General features: G+C 43.7%; 2 protein-coding genes across 6 annotated transcripts; one reads left to right on the top strand and one right to left on the bottom strand.

The window, feature by feature from the left end:
- On the bottom strand, positions 1-9,504 carry UROS (uroporphyrinogen III synthase). 5 transcript variants are annotated; one of them, XM_065746094.1, is made up of 9 exons: positions 9,292-9,504; positions 8,754-8,837; positions 7,598-7,697; positions 5,694-5,768; positions 5,509-5,607; positions 3,072-3,155; positions 2,579-2,661; positions 1,044-1,142; positions 1-255 (listed from the first exon to the last, which is right to left on the bottom strand). In XM_065746094.1, the coding sequence occupies exons 1-9, from the start codon at positions 9,352-9,354 to the stop codon at positions 109-111; spliced, it is 834 nt and encodes a 277-aa protein (XP_065602166.1). In that variant the 5' UTR covers positions 9,355-9,504; the 3' UTR covers positions 1-108. The 5 variants fall into 5 exon arrangements, with proteins under 5 accessions (XP_065602166.1, XP_065602164.1, XP_065602167.1 ...); XM_065746092.1 differs by having other exon boundaries at positions 2,579-2,664; positions 9,292-9,503; XM_065746095.1 differs by having other exon boundaries at positions 2,579-2,664; positions 5,509-5,583; positions 9,292-9,500.
- A 3,338-nt stretch (positions 9,505-12,842) lies between these two features.
- Positions 12,843-19,296, top strand: BCCIP (BRCA2 and CDKN1A interacting protein). The gene is made up of 7 exons (XM_065746983.1): positions 12,843-12,977; positions 13,153-13,227; positions 14,668-14,748; positions 15,689-15,784; positions 16,317-16,504; positions 17,623-17,797; positions 19,089-19,296. The coding sequence occupies exons 1-7, from the start codon at positions 12,843-12,845 to the stop codon at positions 19,257-19,259; spliced, it is 921 nt and encodes a 306-aa protein (XP_065603055.1). The 3' UTR covers positions 19,260-19,296.
- The last annotated feature ends 170 nt before the right edge of the window (positions 19,297-19,466 follow it).

Genomic DNA, 19,466 nt, shown 5'->3' with positions numbered 1-19,466 from the left:
AAGCTGCTGCCAGGACTCCCAAACAGTACCTCATTGCAGGACAACAGGTCTGCAAGGGGAAAAAGCCTTCCGTAGAGAGCCACTCAGCCTCCAACACGTGCTGTGCTCTCACTCTGATAACATACAGTTCTGTGGGTGAAGTGCTTTCTGGATCCCAGCTGCGAGGTCCTGAGGAGTGGGGCTCTGTGCAGTGCAGCTTACTGCGACTCCTGCTGCTTCCATGGCTTCAGCAGTTGTTGGACCGATAGCAGCAAACTGCAATGACATAGTTTACAGCTGGAATTGGTGTGAGCAGGTATGGGATGAGCTCTTATTTATTGCTTCCTTTGCTAATGCATTGGAGATCAGTTTCCCTGTCTGAGCTCCCTAAGCTGTACCGTTTTGCACTGAAAACTTCCAGTGCTACAAGTCAGCTACCAGCTGGGCTGTTTAGAAAGTACTTGGGGAAGATTACTATTTCTCCCACCACTACAACCCTTTAAAGCTTGTATTTCCAAGAACAGGAAAAGCGAGAGGGATTTCAGTACACTTCAGCCTGTACTTGCTGACAAACAAGAACTATTCACACCTGCACTGAGGGAAGTACAGCCCTTACCCAGCACAGGCTGCCCAGGCTCACAGTGAAAAAACTCCCCCGGGAGGAATCTCCAGAAAGAGATCCTTCCCAGTGCTGGTCAGCCCTTAAATGGGGTCTGGGAGAGGTGGAGTCAGACTGCACCCCTTCTGGTCACACAGGTGCTTTGCCTTCACCTGTGCTGCTGTATCTGACTCAGTGCTCAGCTCAGCTGATCCATCAGGATCAGGTTCAGGCCCTGATTCAGCAGTTCCCATAAAGAAATAAAGTGTTTCTCAAATCAAGACTGCAGAACTTTGCAATGGATACTGGCTAACGTGTTTCTTTTTTCAGAGAAACAAGCACAAAGAGCCTGGCATTCCCTCTAGAAAAGGAAGGTTTGGAAGGAGTGTAACAGCTTTCCTGTCCCTCAGTCTCCCAGCGTAGGCTTTCTCCCTATTGTATTTCACCATTTTAAAAGTACAGGTACCTTTACGTGGTTGGCCAAATCACTGGAAAGCTTCTGGATATACTGGAGGCAAAACTTGACACCAGATGGACTGAAGAACACGATGCTTGCTGGAATTCCCTGTGTGAAAGTAACCAGAGGTCGGCTGAGCTTTCTCAGTTCCAGCAGCACATCAGCTCTTTCACAGCAACCCCTTTCAATGTCTCTATACGGACACAAAGTGTTTTTGTTGATGAGAAACAGATGTTAAGCCAACAGGTTGCTCTCTGTGGTGCAGTCTGCCAAACTTCCACATAACGTTGAAATTCAGGTGTGGCTTTAACCAAACACTCTGTCACATAACCACCTGGTGATAAATGTACTGCAGCTTTTCACATTTTCCTGTTTAGCAAGAAAACTCAGCAAGTTGTTTCACTAAATCCATTCCCATCTCTGTCAGTTCTGGCCATATCCAGTCTCCCAGCTCGTGTGGTTTACTCTTTAAGTTTTGCCCACCCAGAGATGCTGTGACAAAGATGGGGCAATGCCTTACAGCTGCAGGTCACAGGGAGGGCTTTCCTTCCCACCATAAGGTCTTAACAGAGCTGAAAGAAAATTCTGCAAGATCCAGACCCAAAGCACATGCCTTCTTTATCAGGATATTCTGTTGGACCAGAAAGATATGCTGCAGGACATGTACCCAAAGCACATCTGCTGCTGTGTTACTGTGTGTGACTTGGGGGCTGGCCTGAGCCCTTGGAAAGCAGAAGGATGGTTTAGCACAGTGCTGCTCACTGTCTCACAGAGGGCTGAAACACAGCATTTTGTATCAGCTCTCCATGCACCAAATAGATAACCCCAGTATCATCAGCTAAGGACAACTGAAAACCCAACAAGAATAAGATTTAATAGCTTCACATTGAAACTAACGAATTGAATTGCAGCAAGAAAGAACTCAGAAAGTGGATGTCCCCACCCTGCAGGTGTTCAAAGCCTGGCTGGATAGGGCTGTGAGCAACCAGGTCCAGAGGGAGGTGTCCCTGCCTACAGCAGGAGCTGGAACTGCATGATCCATGTCCCTTCCAGCCCAAACCATTCTCTGAACCTATGAAAATGCCTGTGTACCATCCCAGAGCTTTTTACGAGCTCTTGAAAATTACCTTTTGAAGATGTAATTTAACAAGGCATTAATCCATAGATTTTCAACAGAGGTGGAACAGGCTCAGGCAAGCCAAGCCTCTCCAAGAAGGAAAGGCTACATGTTGAACACAATTAAACACAGATACAGGGGAAATTCAGAAAGCCAATCTGGACAAGATAAAAACAGTTACTGCTAACTTCACATCTTTTCATCTTTTGCTATGCACTGCTCCTTGCTTAACAATGTTTTAACAGATACATGTGCTAGAATGTTCTGCCTTTGTGTGCCTCAGTGCATACGTCACTTGGGAATTCAAAAAATTAGCCTATCACCACCATTATCCTTTACACACAGTTGGAGAGGAGGAGAGGGAGAGGACAAAGGTGTATTTTGGTAGGATACATCACAGGCCTCAAAAATGGTGAAATTCCAATACCTGCTGTGAGAAATAGCTGCTCAGTGACTGCTGGAGATGCGAGTGCGGGGCGGTCTGGTACACAGTCAGGCTCTCCAGTGGTACTCCTGGGATCACAATCAGAACAAAACAGGATTTCAGTGAGTTCTGATATTTCAGGAAAACATTCTTATTGTATCACCTGCACTTTAATGTACTGTTTTAGGCTAAAAAGACGTGAAGGATTCGTAAGTTATGGAACTTTTGCAACTAGAGGACCCTGAAGCACATGAGGACAACTGTCAAGTCTCACAGCACTCCTGTGAGTAAGTTCACTTCCTTCTCATGGATGAGAATGAAAGGGATGAACAAAAGCAAGTAACCTTGCTCGAGCTCCCAACCTCAAACATTTTACTCCCATCCTCTATCCAACATCACAGCAAATTCCATTCTCATTCAGATTTGGTCCAAAATGGTTAGGAACAAATTGTCTCCTAACAGACTGAGTACCACGAGGCTCTAAGGGAAGTTCAACCTTTTTCTTTAAGTGCTGTAGGAAGGACTTCTCTTTTCATGGCTCCACAAGGAAAAAGAAGAGATGATGAATGTGGTTTCTCTCCTGTAAAATAGCAAACAAAAGCTTGTCATTAACTTCACGATTTTAATAAGAGCAAATAATGCATTTAATTTACTTTAAAGGTATCAAATGTTGAACACTGCTGCAAATGCTGCATGCTTCTCCTCCAACAGAGCCCTAAGGTAAATGAAAGCACTCACAGGGCAACTGCTCAGAGGACAGAGCTACTTAGCATGTAAATTAAAAAACATTCCATAACTGCAATACAAATGCATCGACTAAAAAGATCTCATGACAGATAAACTGCATTTCTATTCCCTGTGCCGTTCTGTGAAGAAAAACAAGGACTGTGCAAGTTATCTCTTCCTTCTCAGAAACACAAGCTTCTTCAATTTTTTTATTTAAAACTTCAGGCCCACTCTGTACACGACAGCTCTCTAAGGGAGAGAACACTCAGGCAGACAAAAAAGGGGACATAAATACTCTGCTGAGAAGTTTCAGGCTGTCTACACACGTGTTTTCTTGCTTCCCCATGGAAAAATAATTCCAATTCCAAGGCTGGAAGAGCAGAAGGGGCATCTGCATGTGCTCGTATCCTTTCAAAAGGAATTGGCTTCCAAGCTCAGTTACTGTTTTGCTGCCTGCACGTGAATGCTCCTTGCCCATCTGGGAAGAAGGACCTTTCTGGTCTGTGACCTCAGCTCTTAAACAGTATCTAAGGCAACAAACACCATTATCTGACCACTGTCCTTACCAACAGCTTCTTGCAGCTACTGCCACCAGTGAACTCAGATGTCACACAGTGACTGCTTTAAGTGTATTAACTTAAAGTGTGTGATGCTAATTATATCGTTGAAGGTATTAAATGTAAAGGCTGTTCTGAAGAGAACTAAATCGAACTGAAAATATGCTTCAGTGCAAACTGAAACCCATATCATCAGTAATCCTTCAACAGTCAATACAGCTGCAAGCTCCAATGTTTTTGGACAGGAACTTAAGAGCAGACTTCTTGTGCAGTTTGTCTTTTCTACAGATGAGGGAAATACAGAGAAAATGTGAAGATGAGGGTGCCTCCAGCTGCACACAGCTCTGCCATTATCTTTCAGAATAAATGGGAGCTCCTCATCACATCCTTCTATTGCTAATTCAGACAAGTTAATCTACATACTTCAGAGAAGTCTTTTTTGTACGTGCAGGAAGTAGGTTCTGGGGCTAGAACAGTGGGTTATAATGATGCCTCAGTGCAGAAGAAGAACAGCAAAGACAAAATGGAAAGACCTTACTTGGAGTCAGCACTGATATGTTTGCAATGGACACAAATATTACATTGTTATAAATCTAAAATTACTTGCCTTGCAATGAGGCTCGATCTGGCTGCTTAATTAGGAAGCAAATTCCTTTATTTTCCCAATTAAAGCAAGCGAGTAACAAAAGGAGTATCACTGCTGCAGATTTTATTTGTATTCTGACAACAAACTCTAATGATAGAAAATTCTAGAGCTGTTCATTTGCCTAACATGTTAAAATAAATTACAAAAAAAAGAAAAGACAGAGGTTCTTACAAACCAGTTGATAAAGGGCAAGAGCATCAATACACACCCTCCAGTACATCACCAAGTACGATTACATCCATCAACAAGCAGTCTCCAATAATTGAAATGTGCTGGATGGTTATTAAAACTGAAGGGTACTCAAAGGCAGCCATTCTCACAAGGATAATGGCAGTGCTACAGCTCTGTGCTGATTTAAGTAGCCTGCTGCTGTTCTGGTATGAAACTGCCCTCGGTGTAAGGTATGCTATGGAGAAGGCTGTCAAACATACAATTTTCTTCCCCACTGGTGGCTGTGAGGAGTTACTGCTTCTTCCAAACCACTCTGAAACAGCTCTGTTTTGGCACTGAAAAACAGAATCCTCTAAAACCACGAGTTTGTGGTGGGGAAAGGAGTTCCCTTTATCCACTCTGAATTATGTGGTGGTGAGACATCCCCAGCACCAGCTGCCATGAAGCACGGGGAGCCAGCTCATCCCATGCCCACGGGTACTCTGCACACTCACAAACAGAACCATCTCCACGTTTCAACCGAGCAGCAATTTCAAATCATTACAGCTCTGACCTTTAATTAAAAAAAAACCCAACAACAACACAGTTTGTCTACTGGGACATTTAGTATCCAACTGCAGGGTCTAAGATTTCAGGTGAATTAATGCTCTGTATAGGAATTTCAAAACATTGTTTATGGCCTCTTTGAGCTGTCATCTGCATTCCCTGAATCTGAGTCCAGAGGTGTAAGATGACCCACATGCACTGCTGCTCTGCTTCAGCATACAGTCCATTTTATTGATATGAAATAAGGCACATGAGCTTAATTTAAGTAGAAGATTTCAGATACTTACTCGAGCAAATATATTCAGCTAGTTTTTCAGCATTTCCACTCTTTTCTCCTTGTGGAGAAAGGCCGATTTCTTCCACTGTAAGCAAAGGAAGTAAGAAAACTCCACTGAATTCAAGAAGAACAGAGTCACAGAAACATGAGTTGAAATGGGAGTCCCAGTTTGATCCACCTTAAACTGCAGCTTACCAAGAGAAGCCGTAGCTTTTCCCACCACGTATGCTGGTTTGGTATTCCACTGTTGTTTAAGAGATTTTGACCATGCTGTAAGACATTAAGTTCAGTTTAAGCACGTGGCGACACCGTATGAATGCTGAACTGTATTTGGACTTCTGCCTAAATCTACAGACACAGCAAATGCCAACAGCTAATACACGAGGACACGTTTCAGCAAATCTGGATTTACAGAATGAATTTTTAACGTGTAAACAGCAGCCAAAAACATGCTTTTCAAAGCTTGATTTGAGTAAACAGATCTCAGCTGCTTTTGTTAAATAGCGTTCTTAATGCATGCTTCAACCCATGTCACGTATACAGCTCACAACGTTCATTTCTACTTCAGTGTTGGATTGGTTCAACAGCAGCCAAGCTTCTAGGGAAGAAGATATGTACAAAGATCTCAACACATACTGGAGAATTTCAAGTGGAACTTTACAACTATCAGCTACAGATGTAGGCTTACTATTGGAGGCTTAGACAAAGAACAAAGAAAATATGTAATCACCAATAAAAGCATAAAATCTATATGCTTGTGCTTCAGTGCTCTATAAAGAAACTCACGTGGGAGGAAGGAAGATCTGATCGTATGGTAAACATACATGTGTTAAATTAAGTTATCAGCTCTGAAGTAAAATGTACCAGAGAGAAAAATAAAATTACTAGAAAATGGTTTTTCTGCACTTTTTGGATCCAACTGCCTTATCCCTATGTCTGAAATCCAAATGGGTCAACAGATAATGACTGCTGACACAAGTTGATAGTGATAGGACAAGGGGGAATGGTTTTAAACTAAGATGGGAGATTGAGATTGGATGTGAGGAGGCAGTGTTTCACTCAGAGGGCGGTGATGCACTGAACAGGTTGCCCAGAGAGGCTGTGGATGCCCCATCCCTGGAGGCACTCAAGGCAAGGCTGGATGTGCTCTGGGCAGCCTGCTCTAGTGCTTGGTGACCTGCCCAGGGCAGGGGGTTGAAACTCAATGATCTTTGAGGTCCTCTTCAACCCAGACCATTCTGTGACTCTGATTCTATGATCTGTACAAAAGGCACCATATTTGACCCCAAAATACAGCCCTCTGCAGCTGGAAATGCTGAAAGAAGCAAACAGCTTCAGTGCACTCACTGCTCAGGCTGAGGTTAACTCACTGAATGCTGACTGCTATGACTACAGCCCAGAAACAGAGCAGGCACAGCCAGACAAGTTAAGTGCCCAGAAATAACTCCAGGAAATCAGTGCTGGAAGTTATCACTTATCAAAAGAGCTCGGAAGAGTTTACAAAGCTGTGATAGCTCGCGGTCTGGTCATTGGTTCTGAGCACTCTGCAGGATTTTTCCTCACCAGTGAGCTGCTGCTTGTTGTGTACTACCACTTCTGGACTGCTTGGTGGCTAATGCTTGATTCCACTGAGAAATTTCATATGCTGGGCAGAGAAATGTCCTCTTCTGCACAGCTCACATGAACTGCAGAAGCACAGAAAGCAGTGGTTGGTTTCTACACCACACCCCTCCCTTAAAGGGAAGAGAGTGTTTAGTAAGCAAAACCTGGCACTGCAGCTAAATACACTGCTGTTGTTTGTTATACACAAACACTTCCTAGCATCAGCAAATCTAACCACAACTGACAGTGGGAAAAAACCCACGCTGATTGGTAACTGGCACCAAGAGCTTTTTTCTTTCATTTGTAAGGGCAGCACAAAGCACAGAAAAGGCAGACCCCCAGAAGCTCCATTCAGCACGAGGCCTTTATGATGTCAAAAGAGGCAGAACAATAATAATTATTATTTTAAAGGCATTCTCCAAACTGATGGGTGAAATAGAGACAAACTTCACAAAACACTGAAAGAGAAAAACCAAGGAATATGAATAGGCACTTACCTTCATTTTTACTGTTCTCTCTTAAACATATCTTGATGGCTTCTAATGCTCTTGGACTGGTAAAAATGAGGCCTCCGTAATGCTCTGGATGAGAAAGCTGCTTGGTAATAGGAAATGTAGGAAGCACATTAAGAATCAAGTCAAAATGTTGCAAAAGTCCATCAATTCCTTATAACCGTGTGAACAACAAAGCAGCACCAACAGATAAATAAAACAGGAAATTATTTATCACTGTCACAGAATCACAGAACTGCAGGGGTTGGGAGGGACCTCCAGAGATCATTGAGTCCAACCCCCTGCCAAAGCAGCTCCCAGCCCAGGTTGCACAGGTAGGTGTCCAGGTGGGTCCTGAATGTCTCCAGAAAAGGAGATCCACCACCTCTCTGGTCATTATTTATAAGAGGAATGTGTAATAGCTACTGGATATTTTCCTGTGTGAAATTAATGCTGAAACTCTGCAGGAACAGGTAAGGCTTCCTGTCACTGCCACGAGCTGACAGATGGATGAACAACATGAGATACTCCACAACAACAGCTCCTATTTGAAGCAGTAACACAGAGGGTCGCTTGCTCCTTGTCCCCTGCCCGCTCAGAACACAGATAAGAACACAAGCATGCTCTCAAAGATTGGTTAAAAAAGCCCCACGAGTGTTCTCAAGTCAATTGTAAATGCTGTGGTACTGCAAAACCTACTAAAGAGAAATGCTGCTGGAGACTGGCACTCGAGGTAGGCTCCCTCACAAAAGCTTTCCAGCACAGGAGAACTAAATAAACAGTTGAAGAAAGAATAGGAACAGTCACTACAAAGTCTGACCCCATGCCCCTAGGAGATGTGTACACAGCCTTGGTACAATGGAAGGGTGAACCTCGGGTGAGCTTCAGTTGGTACAACAGTCTTTTTTTTTTTGCTACAGTGCCTGTGAGTACTGTTTGTAGACTTCACCTATCTATCTAACCACCCTAATTCTTCATCAAGTACAGACAGCATCCTTCTCACTGTATGTAACATCATAGGATGTTCTTCTCTTTGTGGGAAAGCAACACCAGGTACTAAAAAGAGCAGCAGTACTATTAAATCTACAGCAGACACTGCACTGTGGCAATCACAACCTGAACTCTGCTGAAAATAAGGCAACTGGAGTCACTCCAAACTTACCTTTTCAAACAAGCTTTCAAGAGATACAAATTCAAATGACAAAACTGGAATCAAAGTTGCTTCAAATCCATACAATCCTAATTCCTATGGGGAAAAAAAAAAACAACAATCACAATTCTTGAAATACACTCCCCATGCTTTTTGTTTCAAAGAAATGACAAGCTGAGCACGAGGATATTTTTCCCAAGCTGAAATACAAAGGCATCTTCCTTGTTTTTGTTAGTGAATCTGTTTTGTTCTTGCTGGTTATTTGGTATTACAGCACTATAAGGAACAAACAGCAGTAGAACTGAAGGCTCCTACGTGGCTGCTGTGCAGTCACAGCCTGTCAGCACAGCCCCCTAAGTAATAAATGGTCACAGCACTGCAAATATCATTAAAACATTATAAAACATTATAATTTCGGTCATGCCCTCCCCATTTAGCTTGAAGAGGTTTTTCACTTCACCTGGTTAGGTTCACCTATCTTGCTGAACAGAACAATACTGTTATTTAATAGCAAAGTGACACGGCCATTTACTTTTCTGAGTTTACTCACTTTAACGTACGGATCCGGCCCCGACTCTTTGTCTTTGGGGTCCTTCAGTAACAGAACCTTCATCGTTTATCAAATAATTGCAGAAGAACTCTGAAATACAATAAAAGAATTTATCTAAATTAGATCTGGAGGCTTTTTTGCTGAGCAGTGCCTTTGAGAGCTCAGCCCGAGCAGGAGTGGGGCTCCCTGTACAATGAGTAAGCAGTTAATGCACGCTCTCTGGGAATGAATACCCACCCTGATAAGACCTGCAAATAATGTGCTGGCTTCAGATAACGCCGCTTAAGGGAGAAGCTACAAGGAAAGTCATCAAGGAGAATGCTGCAAAAGAAGGAACAACCCCTACATGGCAGTCATGTCCAACAGTACACCACGTTTCTGGCAGTACCAGCTTTATCCCATTCTGCTCTACTCAAATCCTCAAAACTTCATCAAAGACCAAAAGACTGTTTGGGCAAATGTTTGTCACCACGTTTTTAAACATTTTTCTCCAAAAAAAAAAAAGCAGCTTTGGACCAAAGGAGGCTCAGGCACCAACACACCACCTTACCAACAGCAGCTTGCAGCTCACACTTAATGATAAGCATTTCTACTGAATCATTAAGAGAAAACACACAGGACATGTGGCACCTTCAGTAATCACTGGTGTATTTTGAAGTACTAGCACTACGGGAACATATTTTAGATGTTACTATATTTAATCAAGAGAGGAATGCACAGACTTCTAAAGAACCAACAGTGCTCTGTTTACATCTGAAAATGAGAACGTGTTGTGAATAACCTGACTCACTTTTACACTGCCAAGTTTATAGGGCGATGTTGGCCTCACACTTTTGGCTCACTAAGCAAGCACGCTGTTTGCATGTGTGCCAGTAAGAGCCCTGGGATGACTGCTCTTCAGTTGTTAAGAGAATACCATTTAGAACCCATTAGGCTTGCAAACAGCTAATGAGAGGACCACAGATTTTCCAACTTGAGCACAAACACACACAGTGATGAAGAAAAACTTGCATGAGCCATTCTGGGGTTTGGGAAGCATCCAATTAGCTCTGATAACAAACCATGGGGGCAAGCAGAGCTCCCAAGGCATTCCTTTGTGGCCAAAAGTACAACCAGTCTGGTGCAATTTCACTTAGCCCACATTACCTAATTGAGGAGAATGGTAATAATTCTGGGTCACGCTGTGCATTCAGAGCAATATTAATGCTTGCAGATGTAACTGAAATGCTTCCCATTCACAGCATTAAACAGTAACATTCACCATCACTGTGCCTTCAATTAGAACAGAAAGCTGATTACAATGTGCATCTTCAGGTCCCTGCTCCCTTCCATTGGAAAAGCTGTCCCCACACTGTGAACTACTTCTAGATGGAGGATGGCTTGCAGAAAGAAAGAAATGGGTCCTTCTGTTTCTGCTTTTAAGTGGCACCAAGAGCTGCAAAATACGTCAAAATTTAATATAACTTCAGCTCCACTTTTAGTGAAAGAAATTGCATAGGTCACAGCAAGGACTGACTGCCAAGCGTTAACGGGAATGTCATGAACTGAAATGCAGATGAAGTACAAGACACTATTGACATATGCTAAAAATATTAAAGAAAAAAACAACTCTGAAAAACCCTGGGCTGGGATTTTTGATGCTCTGTATTTCTCAGCAATATTCTTTCCTAGCAAATAGCTGGGGTTTAATAACCAGAGAAGGAATGAAAGATTGCCTGTGAGGCTGCCATGACTTCTATTTCAAAAACCTACCAAATTCACAGGTAACACTATATATACACCATTACACGCAAGCAATTCTTCCGAATACTAATTCCTGTTATTCAGGTGTCTGCATCCCAAAACCCAATTGCAAAACTGTTTTCCTGACATGACAGTCCCCTAGGGCTGCAGGACTTGGACCTTTTCATTCGGGCTGGAAATGACCTCTCAGATCCCCCAGCCCAACTCCAGCCTATCCATCCCACTGTGCCCACTGCCCACGTCCCTCAGTGCCACATTCTCATGATTCTCAAATGCCCCCTGAATGGTGATCCCCACTCCTCAGGCAGCCTGTGCCAGCGCCCAATTACTCTTTCAGAGCAGAAATTGTTCCCAGACCCCAACCTGAGTGTCCCTTGGCACAACATAAGGCCATCATCTCTCATCCTACTGCCACCTGGGAGTGGGGGCCAATCCCTACAGCATGCTGTAGCTATATATTGCACAGATCCCCACAGAGGGGGTGTTATTGCATCAGTGAAGAGCCCTGTCAATACATCTTGCTCCAATCTCTCCCTGAGCATAAACGTTTATATTTCGGCAGTGCACCCACAGCAAATACAGCTCTCAATTCCCAGCAGCCCTAACCCAACCCAACCTGACCCAAGCAACCCAACTTTACCCAATCCAACCAATCCAACCCAACCTGAACCAACCTAAGCAACCCAACGTGAAACAACCCAACCCAAACAACCTAACCTGACCCAACCAACCCAACCCAACCTAACCCAACCCAATCCAGCCTGACCCAATCCAGCCCAACCAACCTAACCTAACCAATGGAAGCAACCTAACTTGACCCAACCAGCCCAACCAACCCAACCTAACCCAACCCAACCTAACCAATGGAAGCAACCTAATCTAACCCAAACAACCCAACCCAGCCTGACCCAATCCAGCCCAACCAACTCAACCTGACCCAACACGACCTAATCAATGCAATCAACCTAACTTGACCCAACCAATCCAACCCAACCCAACCAACGTAACCAACCCAACCTGACCCAATCAAACCTGACCCAATCCAATTCAACCAACAACTTGACCCAACCCAACCCAACCTGACCCAACCCGACCTAACCAATGCAATCAATCTAACTTGACCCAACCAATCCAACCTGAGCAATTCAATTCAACCTGAGCCAACCTAACCAACCCAACCTGACCCAATCCAACCAACCCACCCTGACCCAACCTACCCAACCTGACCCAATCCAACCAACCCACCCTGACCCAACCTACCCAACCTGACCCAATCCAACCAACCCACCCTGACCCAACCTACCCAACCTGACCCAACCAGCCCACCCTGCCCGACCCTCCCAAGGGAAGGCAGCCCCCATTAGGGCAGCACACACAGAGCTGACATTCCCCCCTGCCCACATGGCAGCTCGGCCCATCCCTCTCCTCGCGACTCCATCAGCACTCATTAACGAGACACAGGGCCATAAACGGAACACGGCATGCACGAAGGAGGCTCAAACGGCACTCCGGACCTCCTTCAGCACTTAGGGCTCTCTCAATCCATTTTCCCTATAAACAGATATACGCATCCATACGTATTTAGAGCGTATTTACACTGCGCCGTAACTCACAGCTCCCTGCGGGCTCTGGGAGCGGACGGGAGCCGGGCAGAGCTCCGCACCTCAGGCACCGACCCCAAATCCTCCACCCCAAATCCTCCACCCCGAATCCCGCGCCGCTCACCTTCCCCGCGCCGCTCCCGGCCCCGCTCCGCCCCTCACCCCGCGCGGCCTTCCGCCTCCGCCGCGCCTGCGCACAGCGGCAGCATGGCCACGCCGGCCAAGCGCCGGGCCCGGCCGCGGCCTGCGGACGTGGAGCCGGGATCGGACTCGGATTCGGTCTCAGACTCGGGCTCGGAGCCGGGCGACTCGGAGTCCGAGCAGGACGAGCAGCTCGATGAGGTGAGCGGGGCCAGGGAGGTCCCGGTTGGCTGCTATGGGAAATGGGAGGGGTGTGCACCGCTGCTGGGAGCGGTGCTCCTTATAGGGCAGCCTTACGGGGCAGCGTTTTACTGTCGCTTCCCGACGAGCGAGTTTAATTTCCTGTGTTGTCCTTTTGGTTTTTTTTTCTTTGTAGGAAGTGAACGTTGAATTTGAAGCGCATTCGATATCAGACAGTGACTATAGCGGGATAAAGAAGCTGCTGCAGCAGGTACTTGGGTTTCCTGTTAGCTTGGTTCAGCACGGCAGAGTGCAAGGTTTTGTGCTTGGCAGGAGGAATCCCGGGCATCCATACAGGCTGGAAGGAGCAGTCCTTGAGAACAGCCCTGCAGAGAAGCACCTGAGGGTCCTGATGGATGAATAAGTTCACCTGAGCCAGCAGTGTGCTCCTGCAGCTCGAAAAGCAAAGAATATCCTGGACTCCATCAGGAGAGCAGTGACCAGCAGGGACGGGGGGGGGAGGGGGATTGTCCCTCTCTGCTTTGCTATTGTGAGGTCCCATCTGGAGTACTGCATCCAGGTCTGGAGCCCCCAGTCCAAGAAAGACAGAGAGCTGTTGGAGAGGGTCCAGAGGAGGGGCACAAAGATGATCAAGAGGGCTGGAGCACCTCCCCTATGAAACCCAGCTCCCTCAGCATTTTGGATATCCTATGAAGGCAGGCTGAGGGAGCTGGGCTTGCTCAGCCTGGGGGTGACCTCACTGCAGACTTTCAGTACCTAAAGGGAGCCTATAAACAGGAGGGGAGTCAGCTCTTTGAAAAGGTAGATAACAGCAGGACAAGGGGAAATGGTTTTAAGCTGAGACAGGGAAATTTTAGGTTGGATTCAGGGGGAAGGTCTTTATCATGAGAGCGGTGAGGTGCTGGAATGCACTGCCCAGAGATGTTGTGGATGCCACATCCCTAGAGGTGTTCAAGGCCAGATTGGATGGGGCCCTGGGCAGCCTGGTCTAGTATTAAATGGGGAGGTTAGCGGCCCTGCTTGTGGCAGGGGGATGAGAGATTCGTGATCTTTGAGGTCCCTTCCAACCTGGGCAGTTCTGTGATTGGTTGACACTTCCATGAAATAATAGATGTACAAGGAGTCATTGGTTCATATTACCCCAGTTGGTTCGTAGTTTTTCTCTGCTTCAGCTCATGAGGATTAAATACAGTGAACATTTCCCTGAATGTGTCCACAGAAGTGTGGTTTCAAGAAAGGCACCCAATGAAATGTAGGGCTGCTCTTCTGTGGTGTGTATAACCCTCCCACATTCGTTGTGCTGCCTGGAAAACCTCATTCTGTGTTAGTCAGCTTCTTGGAGGTCTTTTTTGTCACTTACAGCCCAAAGAACCAGATCAACAAGTACCATGCTTGTTCAGTGCAGCAGCTTCTTGGTTTTGTTCTGTAAATTCATTCTTAGTAATTATTCAGATCATACCAAACTCAAAAGGATGATGTGTACGTGAAGTGCCAGCTCGTGATGGGTCAAGGGGCAGGTGCATTAAGACTGTGCTTTTTTGTCTTTGTGGTATTATACTGAAGGGATATATGGAAATCAAAATGCTACAGAGTGTTGCATGACAACATAGAGAAAACCTTATCTTCTCCTAAGTGGTTCGTGATGTAACACCAGGTCTAAACATCTTAATACTTGCTTTTTGTTTTCCAGTTGTTTCTAAAAGCTCCTGTTAACACTGCTGAGTTAACTGATATATTAATACAACAGAATCATATTGGAAGCATTATCAAGGTAAGACAGAAATGGCTCTTGTAAGTTAAGTACAATGCTTCTTACTTCAAAATGCAGCAGTGCACTTCTGGAAGTGAATCTTGTCTTTAATGTTGTTTGTAACTCGCTGCTTCCTTTGTTTTGAGAATAATTCTCCTGTTGAATCTGATATTTTTCCATGCCTGATTTAAACCAAACAGTGAAACTGGTTGATTATTTTGGTTGCTTTCTTTTCACGTACGAATTGTCTTCAGTTTTCATCCTGAGCTTTGGAGTGGTAAAGCAATCAAGATGAAAAGGCCGTGGAGGAATTTCTCTGTTACTGTCTCAGTAAGAAGCAGTGCCATATGATTTCCCTGCAGTCTCAGGAACCAGAGAGGTGTAGATGAAAGATACCCCATGTGCAGCTTCCTCTTGTGGTTTCCTCAGTGCTCTGCAGAGTTCTGTGGGCTTAGGAAAGGACCCTAAAATGAGTCCTAAATTTTTCTATCCAACTTTAATGTGATTCTCAAAGAACAAGTGCATTATCACCTCTGTTCTTTGGTCAAGTTTTTTACTGTGGGGGGGTTGTTGTGCTTATTCTGACCCTCTCTATTATAGCTCTGCGTTTTTAGACTTTGCAGGTATATCTCCCTGCATTAGAAGCTGGAGAAAATTGGGTTTTGCATAAGATGGAGCTATCAGTACTGAGATGCTGCTTATTAAATGTGAACAATCAACGGTAGTGCCTTTCCAAAGATGCTGCTGTAGATGATACATGACCTGCCTCTCTGTATACACCTGGCTCTAAATACACCAGTTGTGCCACTTTTGTAACCATAACCAGAATTTGGAGGTTGTGTGTTGGCACAGATTACCTGTGTAGTTGTCATCTGAAGAGCTTCCTCTGGAAAGAAAAATGTATTTTGCTGCAAGGAGTGGAAGTAGAATATGAATTCTTTCTCTTTCTTTCATCAAACAGCAAGCAGAAGTCCAAGAAGATAGCAGTGATGATGATGATGTTGACGATGATGAAGTCTTTGGTTTTATAAGCTTCCTAAACTTAACTGAAAGGAAGGTTGGTATTTCTGATTCCTATTCTAGGCAGATATAAGTGCAGCTGTGTTCTGCTTTTCTGCATGGAATAATATACTGAGATAGTTGCATCAGGATTCTGAATTCTGCCAAGGAGGACTGTGGTCTTAGAAGTTCTGCATCACTTAGTTTTCTTTTGGATCTAGTCTTAGATAACAGCATAACTTGCTGAAGGTCAGAGAATTGAAACAGAGACTTAAGGCTAGTCTGACAAGTATTTCCAGGGCAACTATGCTGTCAGCCTCTTACATATCTTCACTTCCATCTTGAGCAGCTTTTAGATTTTGCTGTTGAATGTCCTGGGTCATAGCTCCTAGCTGCATTGCTGTCATTTTAGAACTTTTCTTTGCTCTCAGCTTCGGGGTTGGTAAATATCAGAGGAATTGTACAGTGCTTTAGGGACCACTTAAGGAAACTGCCAATAGGAGTGTTGGATGCTCTCTTGAAGTTTGCTTTGAAGATCTTGTGTAAATAATTGTTGTGTAATGTAAAGAAAGTATATCTTTTGATTCAAGGGTACACAGTGTGCTGAACAAATCAAAGAGCTGATCCTACAACAGTGTGAGAAAAGCTGTGAGCAGCGTGTAGTTGAACAGCTGGATAAGCTCCTGAAAGATGATGCTAAGCCTGTGGGCCTGCTTCTGAGTGAAAGATTCATTAATGTACCACCACAGATTGCTTTGCCCATGCACCAGCAGCTTCAGTAAGTGGTCTTCACTGTGTTTTATTTCGTGTTTAACATGAAGTTGAACAGTACTTTTTGCTTCGTATCTCTTCAGAATTCTTACTTACATAGCACTGTGTTAAGAGAAACGATCTGTGAGACATAAAAACAGGAAGATAGATGATTTTCAACTGTAAGGTCTGTGGTTTCTTTAAATTTTTAAAATATCCTTTGGTTTTTCAAACTATACTCTGAAATTTGTGCTGTGCTACTATCTTAGCTGATTTTCTCTAGAGAAGTAGCTGTATTATAATTTAACTTTGTATTAGAGACTATTTTTCACTTTCATCTAGGAAAAGTTAAAATTGGTAACTTTTTTATAGCAAGCTTATATTAAGCAGCTGGGGTGTTTCTGCTCATATGTTGATGTCTGGCTCAGGAATGGAAAATCTGGCTTGAGGGATGAGCTTTTGAGGTGGTTGAGTTCTGGCCCATGAAAACCATATGCAGTGTTTTGATTAGTTCCAGATAAACGAGTAAAGTAGATCAGGTGCTAGCTGATCTCTTCATGGATTTACATCATGGATGGGGTGACACTAAGTAAATTGATGTTACAATATACATGATGTTATACTAGTTTAGTGCCACACTTGGCAACAGGGAGATTGTGTTGGTTAGGGGGCTCCAGTGATTGAATAGAGATGACTTATTTCCCATCGAGTGCTTCAGGGCCTGACCTTGATGTTTAGTACTAGGAATGCAGTTGTCACAACTCAAATTCAGCCTCTTTGTCTTAATGTTTTTGGAGCACTGCTGTGGCAACTCATTTAACACAGGAGTGGGCAAGTGTATCTTCTGTCTGTTCAGTAATAGCTCCATGTGGAAGTGATGACATGATTTATGTCCAGGATAGCTGTACTTCTACAGAGGAAGACTTGCTTATTTTTATTGTTTTAAAGTACAAATAGTGTGTTTAAGTACTGGGGATGTGTATGCAAAATGTATTTTTTTAAGTCATCAGAAAGCCAATAGGGGGGGGAAGTGTGAATATACTTGCTAAACTAATATGTTATGACTTAACACTTGTCGAGGCTTTTAATTGTGTGCATGGACACTTGTGATTAAATTGTACACATAAACATTTTTTTCATCTTTAGGAAGGAATTAAAGGAGGCACAGAGAACAAACAAACCTTGTGGGAAATGTCACTATTACCTTCTTATCAGCAAGACCTTTACAGAGGCCACAAAGAACTCTAAGAAGAAGGAAGGGAGAAATCAGCCAAAGGAGGAATTAATGTTTGCAAATGCAGAGGAGGAATTCTTTTATGAGGTGATATGCATGATTCTGTTACTGGAAAATGTTTATTTTTCATTGCAACACTCACAAGAAGGTGTTTCACCTAAACTTCAAGGGGTATTTTTGCAAAGATAGCTGTATGTCTTTAAATCCAGTCCTTAAAATGTTATTGAGGCAGTAGAAGAGAAGTTCTGTTACAGCAGTCTTGGAGCTGTTTAAAGGTTTAGGGCCTCCATTGCTCAGCTTGTGTGTTCTTGAGCAAAGCCACATGGTTTTTCTGAAATTCAATTTGCAGACTGGAGATGCTGCTAGTAAATAGCTAACCTACAGAGAGGCAGGACCTTAACTTTCCCTACAAAGGGAAGATGTTATTTTTTATACTTAAGAGTTCAGCTCATATTTCTTAAACTGGTTTATGTGAGAACTAGAAACATTTAAGTAAATTTTTCCTTTCCATAAGACATTTTACCTGGGAAAGCTAATAAAAAGCAACTGTTCTGTCTGTCTGTAGTGGATGTCAGTGAAAAGATAAGTAATAAATATTCTGGGCTCCTGCTTACATGAAGAAGCATTATTTGTACCTAGGCCTTTTGATGGCTTGAGCCACCCAGAAACTTTCCAAGAGCTTTGTGGAATTGTGCTCAGGGTTCGTACTGGCACCCATCCCTTCAATATTTAATTCCTACTGACAGTATGAAAGAGGGAATTATTAGACTACATATTCTTACAGCTATGTTGATTTTTGAGCACTCAGCAGTTTTAGAGGAATCCACAAAAGGAGCAGTGCTACAGGCCTTCCATGCATGCGTTGCCTGCATCGATCCATCATCTTTAATGCAAGCACTGTTCTACCTACAGTCTCTTATCCAGGTTTTGGCTGATCTCCTTATCCTTAAAATTACACAGACAGAGGTTTGCCCTTATTCCAGGGTGAAACTTCTGATCTTATTGACTAACACTGTTAGGCACAGTAGCTTCTAAAAGTCAGTATTTCTTAATGCCATAACACGAAATGAGGTGCTGTTTCAAAACGAGTCAGAGGGGCTCTGATTTTTTTTGCTTTTTATTCTGATGCCACTGGGCTGCAACAGTGGCAATCTTTTTAATATTTGATGTGGGCTACACGGATCTGATGAAAAGCAAATAGTTTAAGGCACTTAATAGCTGGCTCTGCTGTAGGTTGTTTTGGTGGTATGGAAGAGAATGTTTTCTTCGTAATAAGCATGTGCCTAACAGGATCGTTATTTTTGCTTTGTTTAGATTGTGTGTTGTCTTTATGCTGATCGGAATGGTTAATCCTAATGCATTTATTTCTGTCACTTAGAATGCTCTTCTGAAGTTCAGCTACTCTGTGCAAGAGGAAAGTGACACCTGCTTGGGTGGCAGATGGTCCTTTGATGATGTACCAATGAAACCTTGGCGGACTGTCATGGTAGTTCCAGCTGATGGAATGAATGCAATTATGGATAAACTCAAAGACTATCTCTCAGTATGAACTTCCCCTTAAATGGTGTTCTTCCTGAAGCAGACATGCAATACTATGTATTTTCAGAAGACTGCTGTGGAGTTTCTGGTTTTGTACCGCTCAAACGGTTCCTCTGTATGCTTAAAAGACAAGTAGACCACTCAACTAAAAACACTTATCAAATGAATGCTTTAATATACTGTATCTCAGCATACTTTGGTATCATCATTAAGCAGT

The sequence above is a fragment of the Cyrtonyx montezumae genome, unplaced genomic scaffold (assembly GCF_038088225.1).
Source record: "Cyrtonyx montezumae isolate F1298 unplaced genomic scaffold, pur_monq_1.0 scaffold_4, whole genome shotgun sequence".
Classification (NCBI taxonomy): domain Eukaryota; kingdom Metazoa; phylum Chordata; class Aves; order Galliformes; family Odontophoridae; genus Cyrtonyx; species Cyrtonyx montezumae.
The sequence above is the reverse complement of the archived record's forward strand: the minus strand, read 5'-3'. Positions and strand labels throughout refer to the sequence as shown.

What these genes read in the sequence shown, in the direction of transcription:
- UROS (XM_065746092.1), bottom strand. Translation starts at nt 9,354, where the DNA reads ATGAAGGTTCTGTTACTGAAGGACCCCAAAGACAAAGAGTCGGGGCCG. An exon ending in AGCTGAATATATTTGCTCGA is followed by an intron (nt 3,156 to 5,508) that starts GTAAGTATCTGA and finishes GCTATTTTACAG; the next exon opens with GAGAGAAACCACATTCATCA. An exon ending in GCAGCTATTTCTCACAGCAG is followed by an intron (nt 1,143 to 2,578) that starts GTATTGGAATTT and finishes ACTTTCACACAG; the next exon opens with GGAATTCCAGCAAGCATCGT.
- BCCIP (XM_065746983.1), top strand. Translation starts at nt 12,843, where the DNA reads ATGGCCACGCCGGCCAAGCGCCGGGCCCGGCCGCGGCCTGCGGACGTG. An exon ending in TAAACTTAACTGAAAGGAAG is followed by an intron (nt 15,785 to 16,316) that starts GTTGGTATTTCT and finishes TTTTGATTCAAG; the next exon opens with GGTACACAGTGTGCTGAACA. An exon ending in CCCATGCACCAGCAGCTTCA is followed by an intron (nt 16,505 to 17,622) that starts GTAAGTGGTCTT and finishes TTTCATCTTTAG; the next exon opens with GAAGGAATTAAAGGAGGCAC.